This window comes from Herpailurus yagouaroundi, unplaced genomic scaffold, assembly GCF_014898765.1.
Source record: "Herpailurus yagouaroundi ecotype Mexico unplaced genomic scaffold, PumYag 100, whole genome shotgun sequence".
In the NCBI taxonomy this organism is placed as follows: domain Eukaryota; kingdom Metazoa; phylum Chordata; class Mammalia; order Carnivora; family Felidae; genus Herpailurus; species Herpailurus yagouaroundi.
In genome coordinates this window covers 64337762-64357805 of record NW_024412391.1, presented here as the reverse complement: position 1 = coordinate 64357805, position 20044 = coordinate 64337762, and the positions used below count along the sequence as shown (strand labels likewise).

The 20044-nt window shown below is 37.6% G+C and overlaps 1 protein-coding gene across 5 annotated transcripts in view; it reads right to left on the bottom strand.

Annotated features, from left to right (window-relative positions):
- Positions 1–17586, bottom strand: part of HEPACAM2 (HEPACAM family member 2) — a 43010-nt gene extending 25424 nt beyond the window's left edge. For 2 of the 5 annotated variants that reach the window (XM_040472677.1, XM_040472678.1), the window contains exons 1-3: positions 17191–17586; positions 9453–9803; positions 6040–6324 (exon numbers count right to left, since the gene is read on the bottom strand). In XM_040472677.1, the coding sequence (XP_040328611.1) occupies positions 6040–6324; positions 9453–9803; positions 17191–17269 (715 nt within the window). In that variant the 5' untranslated portion in view covers positions 17270–17586. Of the gene's footprint in view, positions 1–6039; positions 6325–9452; positions 9807–17190 lie in introns of all 5 variants that reach the window. The other 3 variants (XM_040472673.1, XM_040472676.1, XM_040472675.1) reach the window with 2 other exon arrangements.
- Positions 17587–20044: the final 2458 nt, after the last annotated feature.

Here is a 20044-nt window from a genome sequence, read left to right as displayed (position 1 = left end):
GAGGGCATAGACATTTCATGAACTACAAGTAGGTATTTGTCTGAATTACTGACTTGACGTTATATTCCACCAAATCCAATACCAGGTTATGACATCATGACCTCATACATACATGGCCAATCTTGACAGATTCTGTTATACTTTTTCTGCTAAAATAAAAAAATAACTCCTGCTTTCATGAAGGAAGCTGTCATAGAAACAGTGCCTTAAGAAAACAGAGTAGTAGATTCATACTGAAATTCTAAGTTATGATGTAGACCTCCATGGGAGAATTTTGCAATATGACATTTTTATTGAGGAACTTTTCTAAAGATCAGAAACAAACACACAAAAAAACAAAAAAACTAAATGAAAGGCCAAAGCACTATAATCGAGACGCTGTTATCTTATTATGGGAATTTAGCCTTGTTACAGCATCCTCAAGTAACCCTGTAATTTGAAAGGGATATGAGGAAAGCTGTTCCATTTTAGTCAAGTTCAAGAAACTCGTATTGAGTTGGTTAATCTTAATCTGTGTCAGGGAGTATTGAGATGAATAACGCAGAGCTCCTACTTGGGATTGGGGTGCTTATGAGTAGAAAGACTCCAGTGCAGTGAGTGCCAGGAAAGATGGTGCTACAGGGTACAGCAAATCTCTTTTCGACTCTGAAGAGGTGAGACAAGGCAAGAGCAGATGAGCCTTTCTGGGGAAGATGATACTGTGAAGGAAGAGGAGGGTGCAACCAAGTGAAGAAAGGGAAGTGGGAACATCAACCAAGGCACACATTCCCAGTTTTCATAAAATGATATAGACTGCAAAAATAAGGGTGCCACATCAACAGAAAGGATAAATGACCAATATTTCCATTGTATATTTTATTTAATTACTGTAACCCCAAATCAAACCAATACAAACAAAAACAAACAATAAAATGGGCTAAAATAGCAACAGAAAGAAAAATTTAAAAATTAATGAGTCTGGGTTGTGTTTCTATATGTTATGTAATAAGTAATAATTATTTAGCACAAACTAGACCATGATGTTTGATTTTTGAATCAAACAAATTATGAGTGATTGAGTGAATAAAAGAATGAATGAAGGTCAGTAAGATGAGATGTTGACTGAGTGAAGAGTTTTGCATTTGAATGTAAAATTAATCAAGAAAGAAAATTAATAATACTATATTCACAATTACCTCTTAATAAGACTAGTAATTGTTCTTAAATAATTTACATAATTCATCTTTATAATGTGTGAGTGGAACATACATATGTACATTTTCTAAATGTTCTTCTTTCTACTATCTGCCATTAGTCTTTAATCATGACTGACATTTCTCTGTGAGATTTCCATATACTATATCTAAAAGAATGTAAAGAAGGAAGTTCAGTCTATAATAGAAGACATGTTCTGCGAAATCTGAATTTATTCAGATGGGGATAGTTTAATTCTTTAAAATAACACAGGATAAGAAAGAAGATTCAAGAGTTTAAAGCATATAATATTTAATATTTATAGAAAGGATTATAATTTTTCCCTCATTTTTATTCTTTACACATGGTATATCACCATATTCTATGATAATAATGAGATTGGGGCATGAACTTGTACATGTCAAAAGAAAAATCTTATTCTTACTTTGCCAGATTAAAGTAAATGATATAGCCAAACAAAAGTGTATTTAAAGATGCAAAAGATACTTTCATGTATCTGTGATTGTTTATGCAATTTCCCCCAGGAATTTTTCATTTAAATCCATGGCTAGAGTTTAAAGGTAGGCAAATAGATGAAGAGATAGATAGATATAAGAAAGAATTGATGTAAAGAAACTATTTTCATGTAAACAAAATAACGTATGTTAACCAATGGTAATGGTTGGGAAAGACAAATGTTCTTCTCAAGGTATTCTTTCCATTTTCTCTTTGCAGGCATCTTCTAAATTACCCAAGCTCTCCATAACTTCTTGCTGCCATGTTTCCAATTATGTCAGAATAGTTTTGGCACAAGGGAAAAAAACAAGAAATAAAAAAGGAAGAAAAAAAAAGCTAAGATCATTGAGTTCTTCCTATGTGCTGCTCACTGGCTTCTTTATTCATAAAATCTCACCTAATCCTCCCTATCCCTCTTGAGACAGGTATTAGACTTACACTGAGAACTGTAGATAAGGAGATGAGGACATGGGATCACTTAGGGGTTTTCGAGGGGCGCCTGGGTGGCTCGGTCAGTTAAGCGTCTGACTTCGGCTCAGGTCATGATCTCACGGCCTGTGAGTTCGAGCCCCGCGTTGGGCTCTGTGCTGACGGCTCAGAGCCTGGAGCCTGTTTCAGATTCTGTGTCTCCCTCTCTCTCTGCCCCTCCCCTGTTCATGCTCTGTCTCTCTCTGTCTCAAAAATAAATAAACGTTAAAAAAAATAAAAAAAATAGAATTAATTAATGTGATTGAAACAACAGATCATCAGTTAATAAGGAATGTTCCACCATAAGCTCACTTCCTACTGCCTCTCATCTCACTGAATAATGGGAAGTTCCTTGGGATTGATATTCAGTGGATGATATCTGGATGGTTTAATATCTGGTTTTGAATTTTGTACCTTGTATGTGAAGGTAAACCATTTAGACCAAGCAATAAACAATGTAAAGATTTATCTACATAATCCTAGATTTCATATACTTGGCCTGCTCATATTTTTTTCACTGTGTTTAAATAACTTCAGTACTTAGGTCTGTGCTACTTGTAGTTGAATGGAAGTGTTAATTCATGTCAGAAAAACTTCAGTCAAGAATATGACTACACTTATAAACAGACGACACGAAATCTGAATTTTTCACTCCAATGCAATGGTCGTCATGCAGATAAGCACAGTTTATACGTTCTTTGTGAATCTGTTTCTCAGCCTACACTTTAAGACAGACAGAACATTTTCACAATGTTATCTGAATATAAAATTATATAAAACTGTAAACATTCAGCCATGAAAATAATGCCATTGTCAAACACAATATAATTAATGACCGTAACAAATCTTAAGTAAGTTGCTTGGAGTGTGTGGCATTTTGGTATTTCTTGGTAAAAAACTATAATTTCCTTCTTCTTCAGCACTTTTGAATATAATTTGGGGAATGGTTAATCTTTGAGACAATGCATTCTGGACTAGGGTGGACTAGAAGTTAATCCTCTTAGGTTCCCCTACACCAAAAATGAATTATACAATGTATGAAGTTTGTTTTCTATTTCTATGTGAATAATACTTTTCAGAAAAAAATATTTCAAATTGCTCTTAGATATGTGTAGTCACTCTTTATAGTTCAAAACTGATGACTTTTTCTCTCTGTATTGTAGGTCAATATGTCCTACTTCCCCTTTTTTTTCTTTCCTATATATACCATTTCTATAATTGTATGATGTTTGTGATCTAACTTGAAAATGTGCTCTTTTGGCAAACATTTTTTGATTTAGCCTAGAATATGTATGTCTAAGTATTAGCTTATAGACCATTCTCTAGTCTTTTTATATTTGGACCTTTGTTTAAAAAATAATTTTTCCTCATTGTTTATCAAATAATACCCAGTGTTCAAAGCTCTCAATGATTTAACTCAAACATATCTATCTGACCATCTGGCCTACTATGCCCCTTGCTGTATCCTACACTCTAAACTGGACCATTTGCCTAACCTTTGACCTCTGCTCTGTGTTTGGTTTCCTGTAGTCCCCATCGCCTGAATGGTTTTTCCAGACGTTGCCATTGCCCCAATCACACCCATACCCAAAGGTCCATCTCAAATTTCACCTTCTCTCTAGCCAGAAGTAATATTTTCCTTCTCTGAATGAAATTCATCTATAGCCTCATAATATTGTAGTGCTAGTAATGGCTAACAGCGTACTTACTATGAGCCAGTCACTGTTCTAAGCAATTTACATGTAGTAACAGATTTAATCCTCACAGTAACTCTATGAAATAGGTACTATTATTATTACCACTATTTGGATGAGGAAACTGAGGCACAGAGGGGTAAGGTAGTAGATCCAGGGTTTGCAACTAGGGCCCTGGCTCCTGAGTTCATGTTCCTAGCTACTATGGTCCTTTGTATACTTCCCTATGGTATCTACGACATTCTATTTTATACACTTTATTGTGCACATTTTCTCACTTCTGCTGTAACTATAGAATAGCTTCCAGTTCTAAGATTCAATGATTCTGTTTTTATCGGCTTAATTTTGCTGGTTCAAGCAAACATAACTGTAAACCTGAATCATACCACTGCACTCCTCTCCTTGCAGTCGCTTTTCCTGCTCCATTGCTGGAGCTCAGTTTTATTTAGTTGGAAAAACCTACATTTGGTACATATGGTGCTTTTCTCCAAAAAGTAACACACTTCCTCAAGAGGGCTCTATCAATTTTCTATTGAAGAAAATAGAACTGACAACATAAACAGCCTCTGTTTACTGAATGCTTGCTTTGTGTCAGTATTTGGCTATTTTTCAGACAGTACCTAATTGAACCACAGCCATATGGTGAGGCGGTTTTAACTATCTCAGAAAGGTCAAGGAATTTTTTTTTTTTAATTTTTAAAATATATTTATTTATTTTTGAGAGAGACAGAATGTGAGGGGCAGAGAGAGAGGGAGACACAGATTCCAAAGCAGGCTCCAGGCTCTGAGCTGTGAGCACAGAGCCCAATGCAGGGCCTGAACCCATGAATCATGAGATCATGACCTGAGCCAAAGTTAGATGCCCAATCGACTGACCCACCCAGGCACCCCAAGGTCAAGGAAATTCTTAAGTTCATATGGGTAATGACAGAATCAGTTTACCACTTAGGTCTGTTTACTTAAACACTAGGCTTTAGGCCTCTCCTAGTATTATTATACAGATATACTTGAAGATTAAGTAGATACACTTACCATGCTTAATTCTGCCCTATGGTTCACCTAGCTGAAACCTCCACCCTCCTGCCACAGGGGTGAGTTTTCCTTTGCCATGCCTCACTCTTTTTGTTACACTGTTGTGGCTAATGCTCTAAGCTACATAGTGACTGATATGAAGGCTTCCCAATATGATAGGTCATTGGTTCTCAACTAGGGGAGATTTTTGTACCTCTCCCCACACAGGGGACATATAGCAATGTCCAGCGACATTTTTAGTTATCATAATTGCAGGGGGTGGGGGGGAGGCCAGGGATGCTGTTAAACATCCTATAATACATAGGACATCCCCCACAACAAAGAGTTGTCCAGCCCAAGATGTCACTAGTGTGGATGTTGAGAAACTCTGTGTGAAGCTGAAATTAGAAGGCCATATTAAACATATTAGAGGTGGTGCCATGGAATAGAGGGGACTGGGAAAAATAATACAATAAAGAAAGAGGGATCTTGGTTGGGTTAGGATAATAATATGACATAAACTGAAGAGTTTGATGAACTTAACTCTGTATATGAGATTAAACAATAACAGCAACAATGACAGAAGAAAAGAACCAGAGAAATTGAAATCTGAAGTAATTACTGATCCTCTGAGAACCTTAATACCTACTTTCAGAATAATTCAGGTTTTTCTGACTATGATCCTTCCCGCACCCAGCCTCTAAGAACGGAGATGAGAAAATGGGCAGAGGGAACAGCCATAACCTGGGATACAATACCCATGCATAATCTGGGAACATTCTTTCTGTGGTCAGCAACAGAACACACCCTCTCCCACTTTATAATCACCAGTTCTTTGTCCTTGGGTTGGATAAATTAGTCCTTCAGCATGGTTCTGGGTTTTTGAAATTGAGGTTCCTACTTGCTACTGGAAGTAAGGTCACACAATGGACTAAGTCAGAAAATGTAGCCTAAAAGGCCCATGGCCGGTATCTCAACCTGAACTTCAAGAAACAGGGTTGTGCTATGAGCTGTATTTCCTGACAAGGCAGTGTATAGGAAATGTAATTACAACTAGTACTGTATTAGAGTAGCTTAAAAAACAAATGACAGCTGGTATTGATATTCTCTGTGACGACAACCCTTGTGTAAACTACCCAGAAGAAAACGCATGAGTACGTATTTTTAAAAAACTTACAATATATGGTAGGCATAATGATGTCACTTTCCATCTCACTGACAGGATTCTTCACCAGGCAAGTGTAATTCCCGATGTCTTCTTTGGTCACTGGAGCAATATGAAGAGTGTTGTTTTGGAGAGAAAAGGAGGTGGTAGAGCTGGTACGGACAGGTCTTTTGTTTTTTAGCCACTGGTAAGCCACCCGGGTGCCCTCTTCCACAAGGCATGTCAGGGTCATGTTCCCCACATACTCCACAGCGCCAGAGGAAGGCTGAATCTGTACCACTGGCTTTGTGACAGGATCTGCAATATCAAAAGAGACAAAAGTGATTTTTGCCACCACAGAGTTATAATACAAATCTGTGCGATCTTTCAAATACCAAATCCTGGGGAAATGAATCTAAAATTTTACATTTTGTAGATGTGGATGGTTCAGAAGATAAAGAAGAATAAAAAACTAATGGAAAAATGCAAAGTGATAAAATACAAAAATATCATTTATACCAGAAATAGCCAAATTCTAGAATGTACTTTTCAAGGATTTTCTCACGAAAACCTTTACTTTATAGATAATGCAGTTAGTGTAGAGAACACCAGCTTCCTTATTTCCTGTGCATTGTACTGTCTCCAACACCATAAAGGTATATATACTCTCACAGGCAAATTTTAACAAGACATTTCCCTCTTTTTGGTTTGTTCTAATATCTCAAGAGCAGCTGGTTGGGATAGATGAGCCTAAATCTTTATCCACTATCTGAAAATATAAAGCTCAGATACATTATACTTGTGGAATATTGAGGGAAAGTTTTAGAGAATCACATATTCACCACTTACTTTTCTTTCTTTGTGAGTGAACTAATTACGTTTTAACTGCTGTGGAATTGCAACATTATGTTAGCCACTTTACCAAAACCAAAGCGTACATTTCAACACTGACTCAGTTTGAAAATAGGATAAAATGTGTTATTGCAATTACATCCCATTAGAGACATAAAAGACAAATTCAATAGTGATTCCTGTTGGAACTTCAAGTCATAGGAAAATAGTTTCATGTCATGAATCTGGTACATAGTACTATTTGTCAAATGAACACATTTCCAAGAATGAGCAAATATTTCCTCCCTTGGTTTTCACTCTAAAATTGTTGGGTAAAGGTCGGCATTATATAAGTATCCACAAATACTTTCAGTAAATTTCACTAATCTTTGAGGTTGTTGGTTCTGTTTGATAAAGGACAGTGACTTGCCCAGTTACACAGCAGTCAGTGACAAAATGAAGAGAGCTGCATATCTGGTTGTGTTTCTCTTCTGAATTTTGGAGAGATATGCATTTCATAATCTTCCATGCATCATCACAGGACACAGAGAGAATGAGATGGTATATAAGTGAGAAATGATTGACTCTAATGTTTAGATTTCAATTTGCTATCAAGCTTTAAATTGGGGTTGATGCATCTCTGCAGGTAAATTTCTCTTGACTCATGCTCACATTTTTCTATACGGAGAAATGTACAGTAGAAAACAGACAGACCCAATCCTTCAGCCTAGAGAATATAGGAGAAAATGAAAAATAAGGAGAAAGGTGGTTGAAACAGTTTGCAGGGGACCCGAGTAGCTCTGAAGCCTCTAGCCTTTCTTAAGATGAGGACAACTGAATTTGTCCATTCAATTTAAACTTTTTATTATTTTTGCTTTTATTTTAGAGAGCAAGTGAGCAAGGGAGAGGGGCAGAGGGAAAGAGGCAGAGAATCCTAAGCAGGTTCCATACCCAGTGCACAGCCCAATTTGGGGCTCAATCCTATGACCCTGGGATCATGACTTGCACTGAAATCAAGGGTCAGATGCTCAACCAAGTGAGCCACCCAGGTGCCCCCAGTTTAATCTTTTATAGTTCCTGGTAAGAACAAAGGATGTGGATGGAATAGCTTTTCTTTACATTATTATGAGTATGAGAAAAATGAGTTGTGTATATCTATTACTTAGGAAAAGCTTATGTTTTACTTAGGAAAAGCTTATCTCTCTGTGTGGAAATAGATGTGGTATGGCATAAGTCAAATAAGTAATGTCAAGGTCTTATATGGGGAGAACCAATCAGAATAGACTGTGATCATAAAACCTGCCTTAAAGAGTGTGACTCAGATGTGGAAGTTTCCTGGGAAGATTTTTTTTACATAGATAGACCCTAAACCCCTGATATGATTTTTTTAGTTGCATTTCCCTAAACAGATCCAATTTACTATATATTAAAAAGTAATGGATATTCCATTAAGTTTTAGGGAGAGATAGGATACTACTCTGGAGAATTTCATGAACATTGTCTCCCTTTTCTCTTTTCATAGTTGCTCTGTAGGCATAGTTGCTCTACAAAATGTTTGTCCTGTGATAGGAAGAGCTCTGAGGCCAGTGTGGTCAGAACAGAGTGAGTGAGGGGGAAGGGAGGTAGGAAATGGAATCAGAGATGTTGGGTATGCTGCGGGGGCGGGGGGTGGGTAGTCATTTGGGCCCTGTAGGATGTTGTTAGTACTTTGGCTCTTATTCTAATTGAGACAGAAAACCATGGGAGGATTTTAAGTGTCAGGAGGCTGGAGTGTAGGCAGAGAGACCAGGTAGCAGGCTATTAGGGATAGTCCAGGTCAGAGCTGGTGGTGCGGTTGAAAGGGGTGGGAGAGGGGGTGATAAGAAGTAACTGAACTTTACATTTTGAAGGTAAAGCCTACAGAGTTATTAACTTCTTGCCTAGATGTGGGATACGAGAGAAAGAGGGGGTCAATGGTGATGCAAAGTTTTGTCCTGAGCAACTGATAGAATGGAGTTAGTACTTACTAAAATGGAGGGCATTTTAAATACTAACCTGTTAAATAATCAGGTTTAAGGGGAGACATCAGAAGCTGTGATTTGGACACTGTATATTTGGGGTACACTACTTATATACCTCATTAAGGAAAATAAATGTGTGAAATTTAGCTGATTCTACATTCCCTCAGAGGATTATTTCCAGCAGTTTCTATTGTTCCTTAAGTATGGTCCTTGAGCAAGTCTCATCCTCCCGCAAACTGTGTGCCAAAATAGAATGTTCATGTGACAAAGAGGGCTCTTCCTAGAGCGTGTTCTGACACTGAGAAAATAAAATTTCCTCCATATTATTATATCAGTGACTTTATCCTTGATAGTTTCCAGGCAAACAAATAATAAGTTCTACTCATTGCTTGATTACCTTTAGTTGGGCACTGTGTATATATTTCACATGCGTATACTTTACATGTGCCTCATGAGATAGATAATGTAATTTGTACCTGAAACACTGAGGCCTTGGGGGTTAATTAATTGCCCAAAGTTGCAGAGCCAGGACCTAAAGCCCACATGGTCTAATCTCCTGAGCTGTTACTAACTGCCATGCTACCCAGCTGCCCACATCACTGATAGTGGACTCACCATCAACGGTGACTTGTATCTTCTGACTGGCTGAGAGAGTTCCATTTCCCTGAATGTTGACCTTCACGATGTAATTGCCTTCATCAGTGAATTGCAGTGGGTTGATAAGTAGAGATGCATTGGGTGGCATCATGGTGAACTTGTGTTGGTATTCCAAGTCGGGAACCACAGACTCATTCACAGAGCCCAGTAAATATTTGGGCATTGTGTGGGGTCTCTCAAACAGCCATATGATCTGGATGTCTGATGCCGGAGTGTGGAATCCATAGTGCACGGGGAGGTAGAGGGCCTGACCCCTGATGCCATGAACGGTGCGTGATGGCACTGTCACTTTCAGCCCCAAGCAAGCGCCTGCTGTGAAGGAAAGGAAAGTTGTAATGATCCTGAGCCACATTTCACAATCTAAGGGGCAATACAGAGAAAACCTGATTAGGTGATAATGCTTACAAAGGAGAGAGGCTTCTAGGTACTGACCATTCTAATACCTGTTACCTGGAGAGGCAAATATTTGTCTCTCAAACCTTCTGCAATTTTAAAAACCCCACCCAAAGACTATGTTGATTGAGTGATTGAGTGTTGATTGAGTTGATTGAAGGAAAAGCATAAGTTATTATCTTTGAGAAAAGGAGAACTGGGAAAGATTATTAGTTATAAAGTCCAATGACACCTCTAGAATTATGAAACTGTGTTTGATTCATATTATATCATAATGAAACTATGTGATTCAAGAAACATTGAGGGGCTACTTCCTCCTCAGAATCTCCCTCCAAAGTCTTCTGAAATGGGTTCTAGTCTATTATTGGAAGTTTTAGCCTTTAGCCAAAGCCTTGTCACATGGAAATATCCCAAGAAGAGTGGCATGAAGCCATTACCAGTTATGATCAATAATTCTTGCCCAGAAACAGGAACCTGGTGTGTGTTTGAGGAACAGCAAGAGGCAGGAGCAGAGGGAACAGAGTGGAGGAGGAGTGTGGTAGGACATGAGGTCAGCAAGGTGGTTGGGGCCAGATCAGGCGGTGTCTCATGGTCACAGCAAGCACTTTGGCACTTTTTCCGAGTGAGATGGAGATTAAACTGGAGTTTTGTGAGCAGACAGGGATATGATATTTCTCCTTCTTCTTGACTTCCTCCTTCTCCTCTTCCTGTTCCTCCCTCTTCCTCCTTCTCCTTCTCCTCCTTCTCCTTCTTCTAGATATACTCTAGCAGCTGTGAGAAAAGACTGAGATAGGGGCAAGAGCAGGAGCAGGGAGACCACTTAGGAGGTGACTGCAATAAAGTAGGCAAGAGATATTTGTACTGTAGACTAGTATGGTAGTAAAAGGTATTGTGAGAAAGGCTGGTGATGCTAACAGGATTTGATGGCACATTGGGGTGAAATACAAGAAACAAAGAAGAGTCAAGAATGAGTCCAAGGTTGTTGATATGATCAACTGGAAGAATGGATGTCATTTGTTAATGGGCAACTAATAAATTAACCATGGGGAAGACTGAGGAGAATAGACTTTTGGTGGGGGGGCGCAAATTGGGAGTCAGTTTTGGATATGTTCATTTTAGAAGCCCATTTGACATACAAGAGGCAATACTGAAAGGATATACTGGCAATGAAAGCTTGATTAATGTGGGTTTAAGAGAGAATGAGGGCCTGGAGGACTTGGGGGGATGGAGTTCTGCTAATGCGAGGCCCTGGCTCCCAGCATCCTGCCTGCCTGAGTTGTTTGGGCCCATGCACTCACTGCTACATCTGCAGGTTTCTTCCTATTTTCTGGCACCTGGAAATTTCCACACCTTTACCTTGAGCCATGATATACATTTTTAATTTTTTTTTTTAACGTTTATTCATTTTTGAGACAGAGAGAGACAGAGCATGAATGGGGGAAGGTCAGAGAGAGAGGGAGACACAGAATCTGAAACAGGCTCCAGGCTCCGAGCTGTCAGCACAGAGCCTGACGCAGGGCCCGAACTCAACGGACTGCGAGATCATGACCTGAGCCGAAGTCGGACGCCCAACCGACTGAGCCACCCAGGCACCCCATGATATACATTTTTAAATGTTATGTAGCACTTCTGTGTGTTTGCAATTGAGAAGAGACTCCTTAGTTCAGACTACCATGTTGCCAGAATCCTAATTAAAAGCTCTTTGCTTCAACATCCTCATTTTATTTTTTAAATATATTTTTTTATTTGAGAGAGAGAGAGAGAGAGAGAGAGAGAGAACAGGGGAGAGGGGCAGAGGGAGAGAGAGAGAATCTCAAGTAGGCTTCATGCTCAGCAGAGAGCCCAAGGAAGGGCTTGATCCCAGTACCCTGGGATTAAGACCTGAGCCAAAATCAAAAGTCAGACACTTAACTGACTGAGCCACCCAGGCACCCCACAACATCCTCATTTTTTCTTAAATGTTTATTTTTGAGGGAGAGAGAGAGAAAAAGAGAGAGAGAGAGCGAGCAGGGGAGGGGCAGAGAGAGAGGATGGTACAGAATACAAAGCAGGCTCCAGGCTCTGAGCTGTCAGCACAGAGCCCAAGGCAGGACCTGATCTTGTGAACCATGAGATCATGACCCAAGCTGAAGTCGGACGCTTGACCCACTGAGCCATCCAGGCACACCCTTTCTTTCTTTTCAACATCCTCTTTTTAAAAGGGAGTAGTATACTACCAACATCATATGAACATTTGAAATAGTGGGGGAGAGAATGGGTGGAATTGAAATGTGAAATATTTTGAACAGTGAGGGGAAAAAAGAATGGAAACTGCAGACAGTGAGTATAGACAATATTTCTGGGGAGTTTTGCTGTGAAGGGGAGCAGAAAAGTGTTCTGTTCCTTCTTCTGTTTCTTTGAATGGGTGCTGAACACTATGTCTGTAGCTACTGGAATGATCCACTACAAAGAGAAAACTCGATGAAGCCAAATATAGATGAGTAAAGGTGGAATAAAATCCTAGGTGAGGAAAGATAAAAATTTGGGCACAAACAGATCTTACAATTTCAATTTTCTCGTATAAAAATAGTTCTTTTCTTTTCTTGCTTTCCTTTTTCACCCCCTACTTGAGAGACGACCTTTAAGCTTTCTCTAAGTTGTGTTATAAAAAGGCCACCAGTATTAGGAAGGGAAAGGTAGAAAGGTCTGTTTGTGCAATGATTTCTTTGGAGAAATGGAAAGAGGTAGGCCTGTTACTATAAGGAATCAAATTTTACCAACAGTAAACCTCTCCCTTTGCTTCCCAGGATAGAGGTGAGTGCAAAGGTTTCCATCATTTTGGTCTTTGGCTAGCTGTTGGTAGAGAGTGAGACCGGGGTCCAGCAGGAAAGTTAGAGAACTCAGCAGAAAACATAAAGAGGAAGATTACAGAATGTTAGGGGGAGAAGGAACTCCTAGGTGCTCACCAGAAACTGACTGTATGGACTGAGACTTAGGTGACTATCTGGGCAAAAGAATTGTGTGTCCTATAGTCTCCTTAGTTTCTGTATTTGTGATGGACTTTGTAATTTTTTTTTTTTTTCCTCCCGAGAAAGGGCTGTGCCTGCACATTCATTTTAGTGATTTGGTTTGTAACAAAGGAGTTACAAAGGTATAGGATTTGCTTCTGTTTTCTTTTCTGGCAAGTGCAAGAATGTTTAATTTGTAGTTGTTCCTCATCTGAATCATTAGAAAAAGAAGGAACTGGTGCTAGGAATTCTAAAGAGGAAATAAAGTGGATTGCAGAAAAGGAGTGGTGGTTTCTGCAAGGAAATCATAAGAGAGAGAAAAAAAGAAGAGAAAGTGAGTCTAAGACTTAAACCTCATAATGATTGTGGTATGTGAAGCAGGGGTCAACAGAAGAGAGTGAGGTTCTTCAAGTCACAGATTCAGAAAGACATTGGGCATTTGGATGAGGGACCAGTAAAGGAAAAGATTCTTCTTAGCATCTGTGTTATCTGCACAAACAACATGCATCTACATGCTTTTCATTGAAAGTGGGGATAAGAAGCTCTGGACACATTCCCGGTAAGCAAGAAATAAAAATTTTTTGTATTTGACACTTTGTATTTGACTACCTTACACTTGAAGGTGAAGGGCCCATATTTAATTGAAAGGGCCCAAAGAAATTTGAAGTATTGAGTCTCAGGTTTTAGTCTGCTTATTAAGTCACAAACCCTGGATATCTTTTAATAAGGCAGAAACTCTGTGTTTTTTTGCCAAGGAACCATGGGGGATGGTGGGAATCCACATCATTGTCTTGAGAATGCCCTGGAAAAAGCTGTGTGGCTGCTGACTTACAACTCAGGAATTGCCTTTGACAGTGAGCTCTAGGTTTAGATGGCGTTCTTGTTTGGGGAAGTCAGCAGTCCTTGTGTAGGTTTTTTTTTTTTTTTCCTTTTGTATTTTGGAAAAGGGAAGAACAGTTTTTCATCTACCTTTTTTTTTTTTTTTTTTGGTAGTTGTAGTTGTAGTTGTAGTTTAAAGAGTAACTGAGATTGTAATCGTCTGAAAACGCTTGGGAGGCACTTTACAAATATGGAGTGCTAGCATGACTGGAATAGAAATGTTGGTGACTTTTGTATCTTGAATCAGAATGTTGAATAGTAAGTACAAAAAAGACTGATTGGAGAGTCTATAACTGGAGTTGTGGAAAGCAAATATTATTTAATAAAAGATTAAATACAATACAAATGTTGCAGCCCAGGAATAATAAAACTACTTTAGAAGAAAATAACATTTTATACAGCATTTATAATAATTGTTTAAGGAGGGTTAACTAGTTTTTTGAGCTATTTGGAAAACTGTGTCATGTAATAATGCCTTAAATAATATATTGCTACCAATACCACTGAATGTATTCAATGTTTATAATATCAAATGATATGAAATCATATCATTTAAATTTTTTTCAAATATGTGTGATGTTTCAAATATACATATGACAGTGAGAGATAGCACAGCTATTATAATAGCTTTTTCCTTAGACCGTCTACACCATTTTTATCAGATAAATTATAGGTAGCACATTATAAGACTATCAGCAAAGAATGTATTTCACTTCATACAGTAACTTATCTCAGCTACTAAAATCTTTTCATTTTGCAGGAAAGAACCTATTGATATGATGTAATCCTTACATGTAGTAAACTTTAGTGAATAAACAGATAATTGGATAATTCCTCTACACTTTCAGAACACACACTTTTTGCCATTGCTGTGTGTCATACACAGATGTGGTGAATCTGTGCTGTCAAAACAGTAGTTTATTAACTTAAAAAAATTAGCTTCATTTTGAAAATTTCTCAAGCTCTCTTTTCTAGTTTTATGAGAAAACCTAAAGAATTAAAACTACTGATTTTAGAAAGTTAACCTCTGTATGAACAAATAAACTTTAAGAAAATAAATGTAAAAAAATTGATGAAATTTTAATTTCCTTTGATATTCCAAATAATTGGACTTAAATAAAAATTAAATTTTATTATTAGAGTCACTAACACCTACTTCCTAAATATAAAAAAGGAAAACTCTTAGACTTTTTGCATATAAGGCATTATACTAACTTGGAGAAACATTAATAATCTGAGGTACAATATTATAGCAATAATTTCACTTTTAGAGACTCCCTTAAGCTGTATAACAACAGCACTATAAAAGACTGATCCAGTGGTAAGGAACACTTGAAGTCATATTGTGAAACTTATCTATATTCCAGCAACAAATATTCCATAGACTAGTTGCACTGTATTGGATATAAACATCAGACTTCAAAAAGTGACCTCTAGCTGTACCTCAAAATAGTTGGCATTTACTTCCCCTTTATCATGTATAATATTAGCAAGCATAACACAACTATTGTTGACTGAAAATAAACTCCTGTATCTTTAGAGAAAATAGAAATTATGGAGTTGTACTTTGAGTAGACTTTACAAACTACATTTTCGGCTTCAAATTAAAAAAAATTTTTTTTAAATATTTATTTATTTTTGAGAGACAGAGAGAGACAGAGCATGAACAGGGGAGGGATAGAGACAGAGGGAGATAAATCTGAATCAGGCTCCAGGCTCTGAGCTGTCAGCACAGAGCCCGAAGTGAGTCTTGAACCCACGAACCACAGGATCATGACCTGAGGCAAAGTTGGAAGCTTAACTGACTGAGCCACCCAGGCACCCCTTGGGCTTCAGATTTTTAAGATTTTTTTCAAAAAGAAAAAACAATCAGGGGGGCACCTGGGTGGCTCAGCCAGTTAAGTGTTTGGCTCTTGATTTTGGCTCAGGTCATCAACTCACTATTGGTGAGTCCCACATCAGGCTCTATGCTGACAGTGTGGAGACTGCTTGGGATTCTCTCTCTCTCCCGTCCTACTCCCCTCACGCACTCTCTGTCTCTCAAAATCAATAAATAAACTTAAAAAAAAAAGAAAAAACAATCAGATATCCAATATTCTAAAAGCAAAAAGATTTCCACATTACATATGGTCTTTACAACACACTATCAATGGAGAAAAGTGAATTTACATATGAATAACTTAAGGGATAACCGCTTTAACTACTTATGAACATGCTATTTCTCTAAAGTACATTTTAATTTTATTTTAGTCAAAATCTTCAAATAAATTGTCTATAAGTTCCTCTTAAAGCCAATTACAAAAATATCACTTAAGGAAATGGCAGCATTCCTATTGTTATACAGTTAAAAATAAGTGGGGGCACTGACACGTAGGATACTTTCAGAACCCAGAAAAATGCACAAAGGCAAGAAGTCTGTTATGGTAATTGTTTATTTTTTCTAAGAATTTCAAAAACTAAAAACTACATAGGCTTGAGTTTGACAACATAAACACTGGAACAATCACAACTATGGGAAATTCAAACACTTCTTAGAAAAATTTACAACTGAACATTTCAAATATGTGGGATATATACAACATTAGGTATAAATTTGAATAATAATCACATTTATAGTGAAAACTATAACAAAAGATACCAGTGAAAGCAAGGCTTGAAACTACTGAAAAAGGCTAACACTTAAATTATTTAGCTAATCTGTTCTTATAATTTAAAGAATAAAGTCTTTTTTAAGTCCCTATCTATTGACTATAGATAAAACAAGAAATGAACTTGACTTTTAAACCTGATAAGTAGGAAGAATGAAAAACAGAACACCTAGTGAAAAAAATTGACATAAAATAGTAGGAATGTTGAAGGAAGACTCAAACTCTAAGACTAAAGAGGAGAATGAGGGGAAAACAGTAAAGTCAAGAAAAAAAAATAGGACTAGGCATTGGGCAAAGAGAAAGGCTAAAGGTATTTGGAGAAATTATACTTAACACATTTTGTGATAGGTAACTCAAAATGAAGTAGAGCTGACAGTTTACTACAATATCTTTAATTAAAATCATTTTCATAAACTGTTTCAAGTTGCACTAAAATCAGTCACAAATTTATGGCCTATGTGAATACTTGCCAAAATAGAATGCATTAAAGACTATTAAACCTATATGTAAACTGTAAAAAGAAGAAATTCATTCCGTTTTTAGGTCTTTAATGAATGCTGTTGACAATAAATGTTGTTCTAAGAAAACTACAATCATCTACTTATTGAGCCTCATTTCTCCTAAAATGTTCTGCTTCTTTTCTGGAACAAAGTGTGTTATTGTTTAAAAGGTTCTGAGCTGTTTTTCAATTATCTAGTGAATCTGCAGCTTAAAGCAAATATTTACCTTATGCCCACAATTAAAGAAAACCCAAACAACAGCTGAAACACAATTCATGCAGTGCCTTACCTAAGAGAAGGAGGTATATTTTGCACTGAAAGATCCCAACCGTGCTGCTGAAGGACTCCATGAAAGCATCCTGTCCCATGCATACAGTGCCCTGTTCCTGGTGGCAACTTGGTTCATGGACCAGCAGCTGGTGGTTTATTTGCTAGGGAAATTAGCAGTGAGGTAACAGACCCTATCCTGTCTCTTGCTTCTGTGATTTGAATACAGAATGAATGTGTATACAAAGGACACAGGGAGTGGGAACACCTGTTATGTGCTCTGCAAGAATACCGGCTTATGACTTTAGAACAGCTTTTTAGCGATTATCAGACTATCAGTAATTGTCAGTGTATTTCATGAATCATTCTTAGTTATTAATAATCACATGAAGGAGAACATCCTTTTGGGTGACTTTACTGAAGAATAGTATGCTTTCATAATGAAAGCATATTGTGAAATTTCCTGAAAAATGTAAGTTGGTTTCCTATCAGGCAAAAACTATACCATAATTTTGAAATTAAAATTCTTTTTCTATGAAAATTGAAGTATTTCATGTATCTGCTAAATCGTTATAAATCATCAAGTCACTAAGTAACATGTAAAAATTATACTAAAGAATCAAAACAGAGCACTGAATATCTTTAAAACTGATTTTTTCTATGTAATATTTTCTATTACAAATGTCTGGCATGGTTTTATTCAATCTATGGATTCATGTTATTTTTAAAAGCAAACCGCAGGTGTGTTTCCAAGTGACAGTGAATCATGGACCATGCATAATTATAATGAAAACAGATAATATCTGAAGCTACATTTTCACAGCTAAAGCATAGAGGAAGTAAACCAATGGCCCAGAGAAGCTCTTATAGTCTCTGCTGTGGTGTCAGGGCTATAGCTTTTCAGCCTGGCCTCTTTATTGCCATGGGAGCAAGCAGCCTTAGCACTTCCTCTTAATTTACTAAGTTATAAGTTAACTCCCATTTAATTTCATTTATTGCAAGAAGGCTCTAGTCCAAGACTTCCACTACATAAAGTATGTAACAAAAGCATGTAACATAAAGCATATAACAAAGTATGTGAGAAAATCTCACCAAATATAGCAAAATTTCCTAGCATAAATCATTTTTAACCATAAAGGCTCACTGAAGGAGTTAAATGATAAGAGGAAAGAGATTCCCAAGCGTAATTAAAGGTTAAAAAAAAAAGGAATGATAGTTATTTTGGAATCCAAGTTTTGAAACACTTTTTGCATTAAGGCTCCCAACACTTCCAGAAATGCTTCTATAGGCAGAGAGAGAGAGAGTAAGTGACTTTTGGAAAACCTGAGGCCTCTCCAGAGGTCATTTTATGATCTCTCCATGATTCGGAAAAACAGCCAGAGCTTCCTCCCAGGTAATTACTATAGCACAGTTTTCTCTGTGGTGCCTCTAAATCTTGGACATACATCTACTGCAGCACTTATCTCACTAATCTCAATTAATTTTATTGCATGTTTATTTTTGCTCTGGGCAACTCGAATACAGAAACCAGTCGAATTTGTTATGGATCCTTAGCACCTACCTGGTGCCTAACTCGTATTTTTGTTAAGTTGTTCCCTGAGAAATAAACGCCAAATGCTCGTTGGCCCATGTCTTCTGATTCTCAGCTGATGTTAAGAAGTGCATATAATTTTAATATTGGTTTGTACAAAATATAATTCAGAAATATCGATATCACATAGATTTCCCTCATGTCTTTTAAATCAATATTAATCTCTAATTGTCTTTTTTAAAATAAGCTCTTTCCAGTGTTTTTCGAACCCAGTGCTGGCACATAAGGAAACTTTTTGGGTCCTAGGCAAAATGAGAGAAATGAAGACAATGTAGTGATTTTTTTTTTAATTGTTTTTTCAACGTTTATTTATTTTTGGGACAGAGAGAGACAGAGCATGAACGGGGGAGGGGCAGAGAGAGAGGGAGACACAGAATCGGAAACAGGCTCCAGGCTCTGAGCCATCAGCCCAGAGCCTGACGCGGGGCTCCAACTCACGGACCGGACCGCGAGATCGTGACCTGGCTGAAGTCGGACGCTTAACCGACTGCGCCACCCAGGCGCCCCTGTGATGTTTTTTCTTAACGTTAGGTTTACTCAATATAAAGGGATGATTTTTATTCTGAGATTTTTTGTTTCTTTTGCATGATATTTTAAAATGTCATTTATTTTATGAAATAGGTGATAACAGACACTATATAAACAAATGCCAAAATGAATCATAGTTGTGATCTTTTCATGTCATGGCACACACGAAAAAACGGCAACACCTGTACCTAACGCCTGGGGAAAGTGCTACGTGGCATATGCAATGCAAGGCGCCCTCTAGTGGCGGGTGGTGGGCATAAACTCTTACGGGTCCCAGTCATTTCTAAATACAGGATGTTTGCACAGGAAGTCGTACAAGGTAATGATAAAATAGAACTTCAACTGTTGTCAATTTTTACATGGTTGCTGAAAATGGTTTCAAGTGCTTTATTATTATATGAGAAATTCCCCACCATCAATATCTCACATTTGACTTGTAACCCACAGAGGGGTTCTGCTGTACTATACTTTTCAGTAGCCTACTTATTGATCTTAGTTATAATTACATTTAAAGTGAAAAGTCTGATTAATCAATCTATATCCATGGTAATTAAACTTCAAGCAATGAGAGGCACTTGGGTGGCTCAGTCAGTTGAGGGTCCAATTCTTAATTTCAGCTCAGGTCATGATCCCAGGGACATGGGATTGAGAACCATGTCAGGCTCTAATCTAAGCATGACTGCTTAAGATTCTCTCTCTCTGACTCTCCCCTGTCTCTAAAGTAAAAAAATAAAATAAAATTTCAAGCAATGAAAGG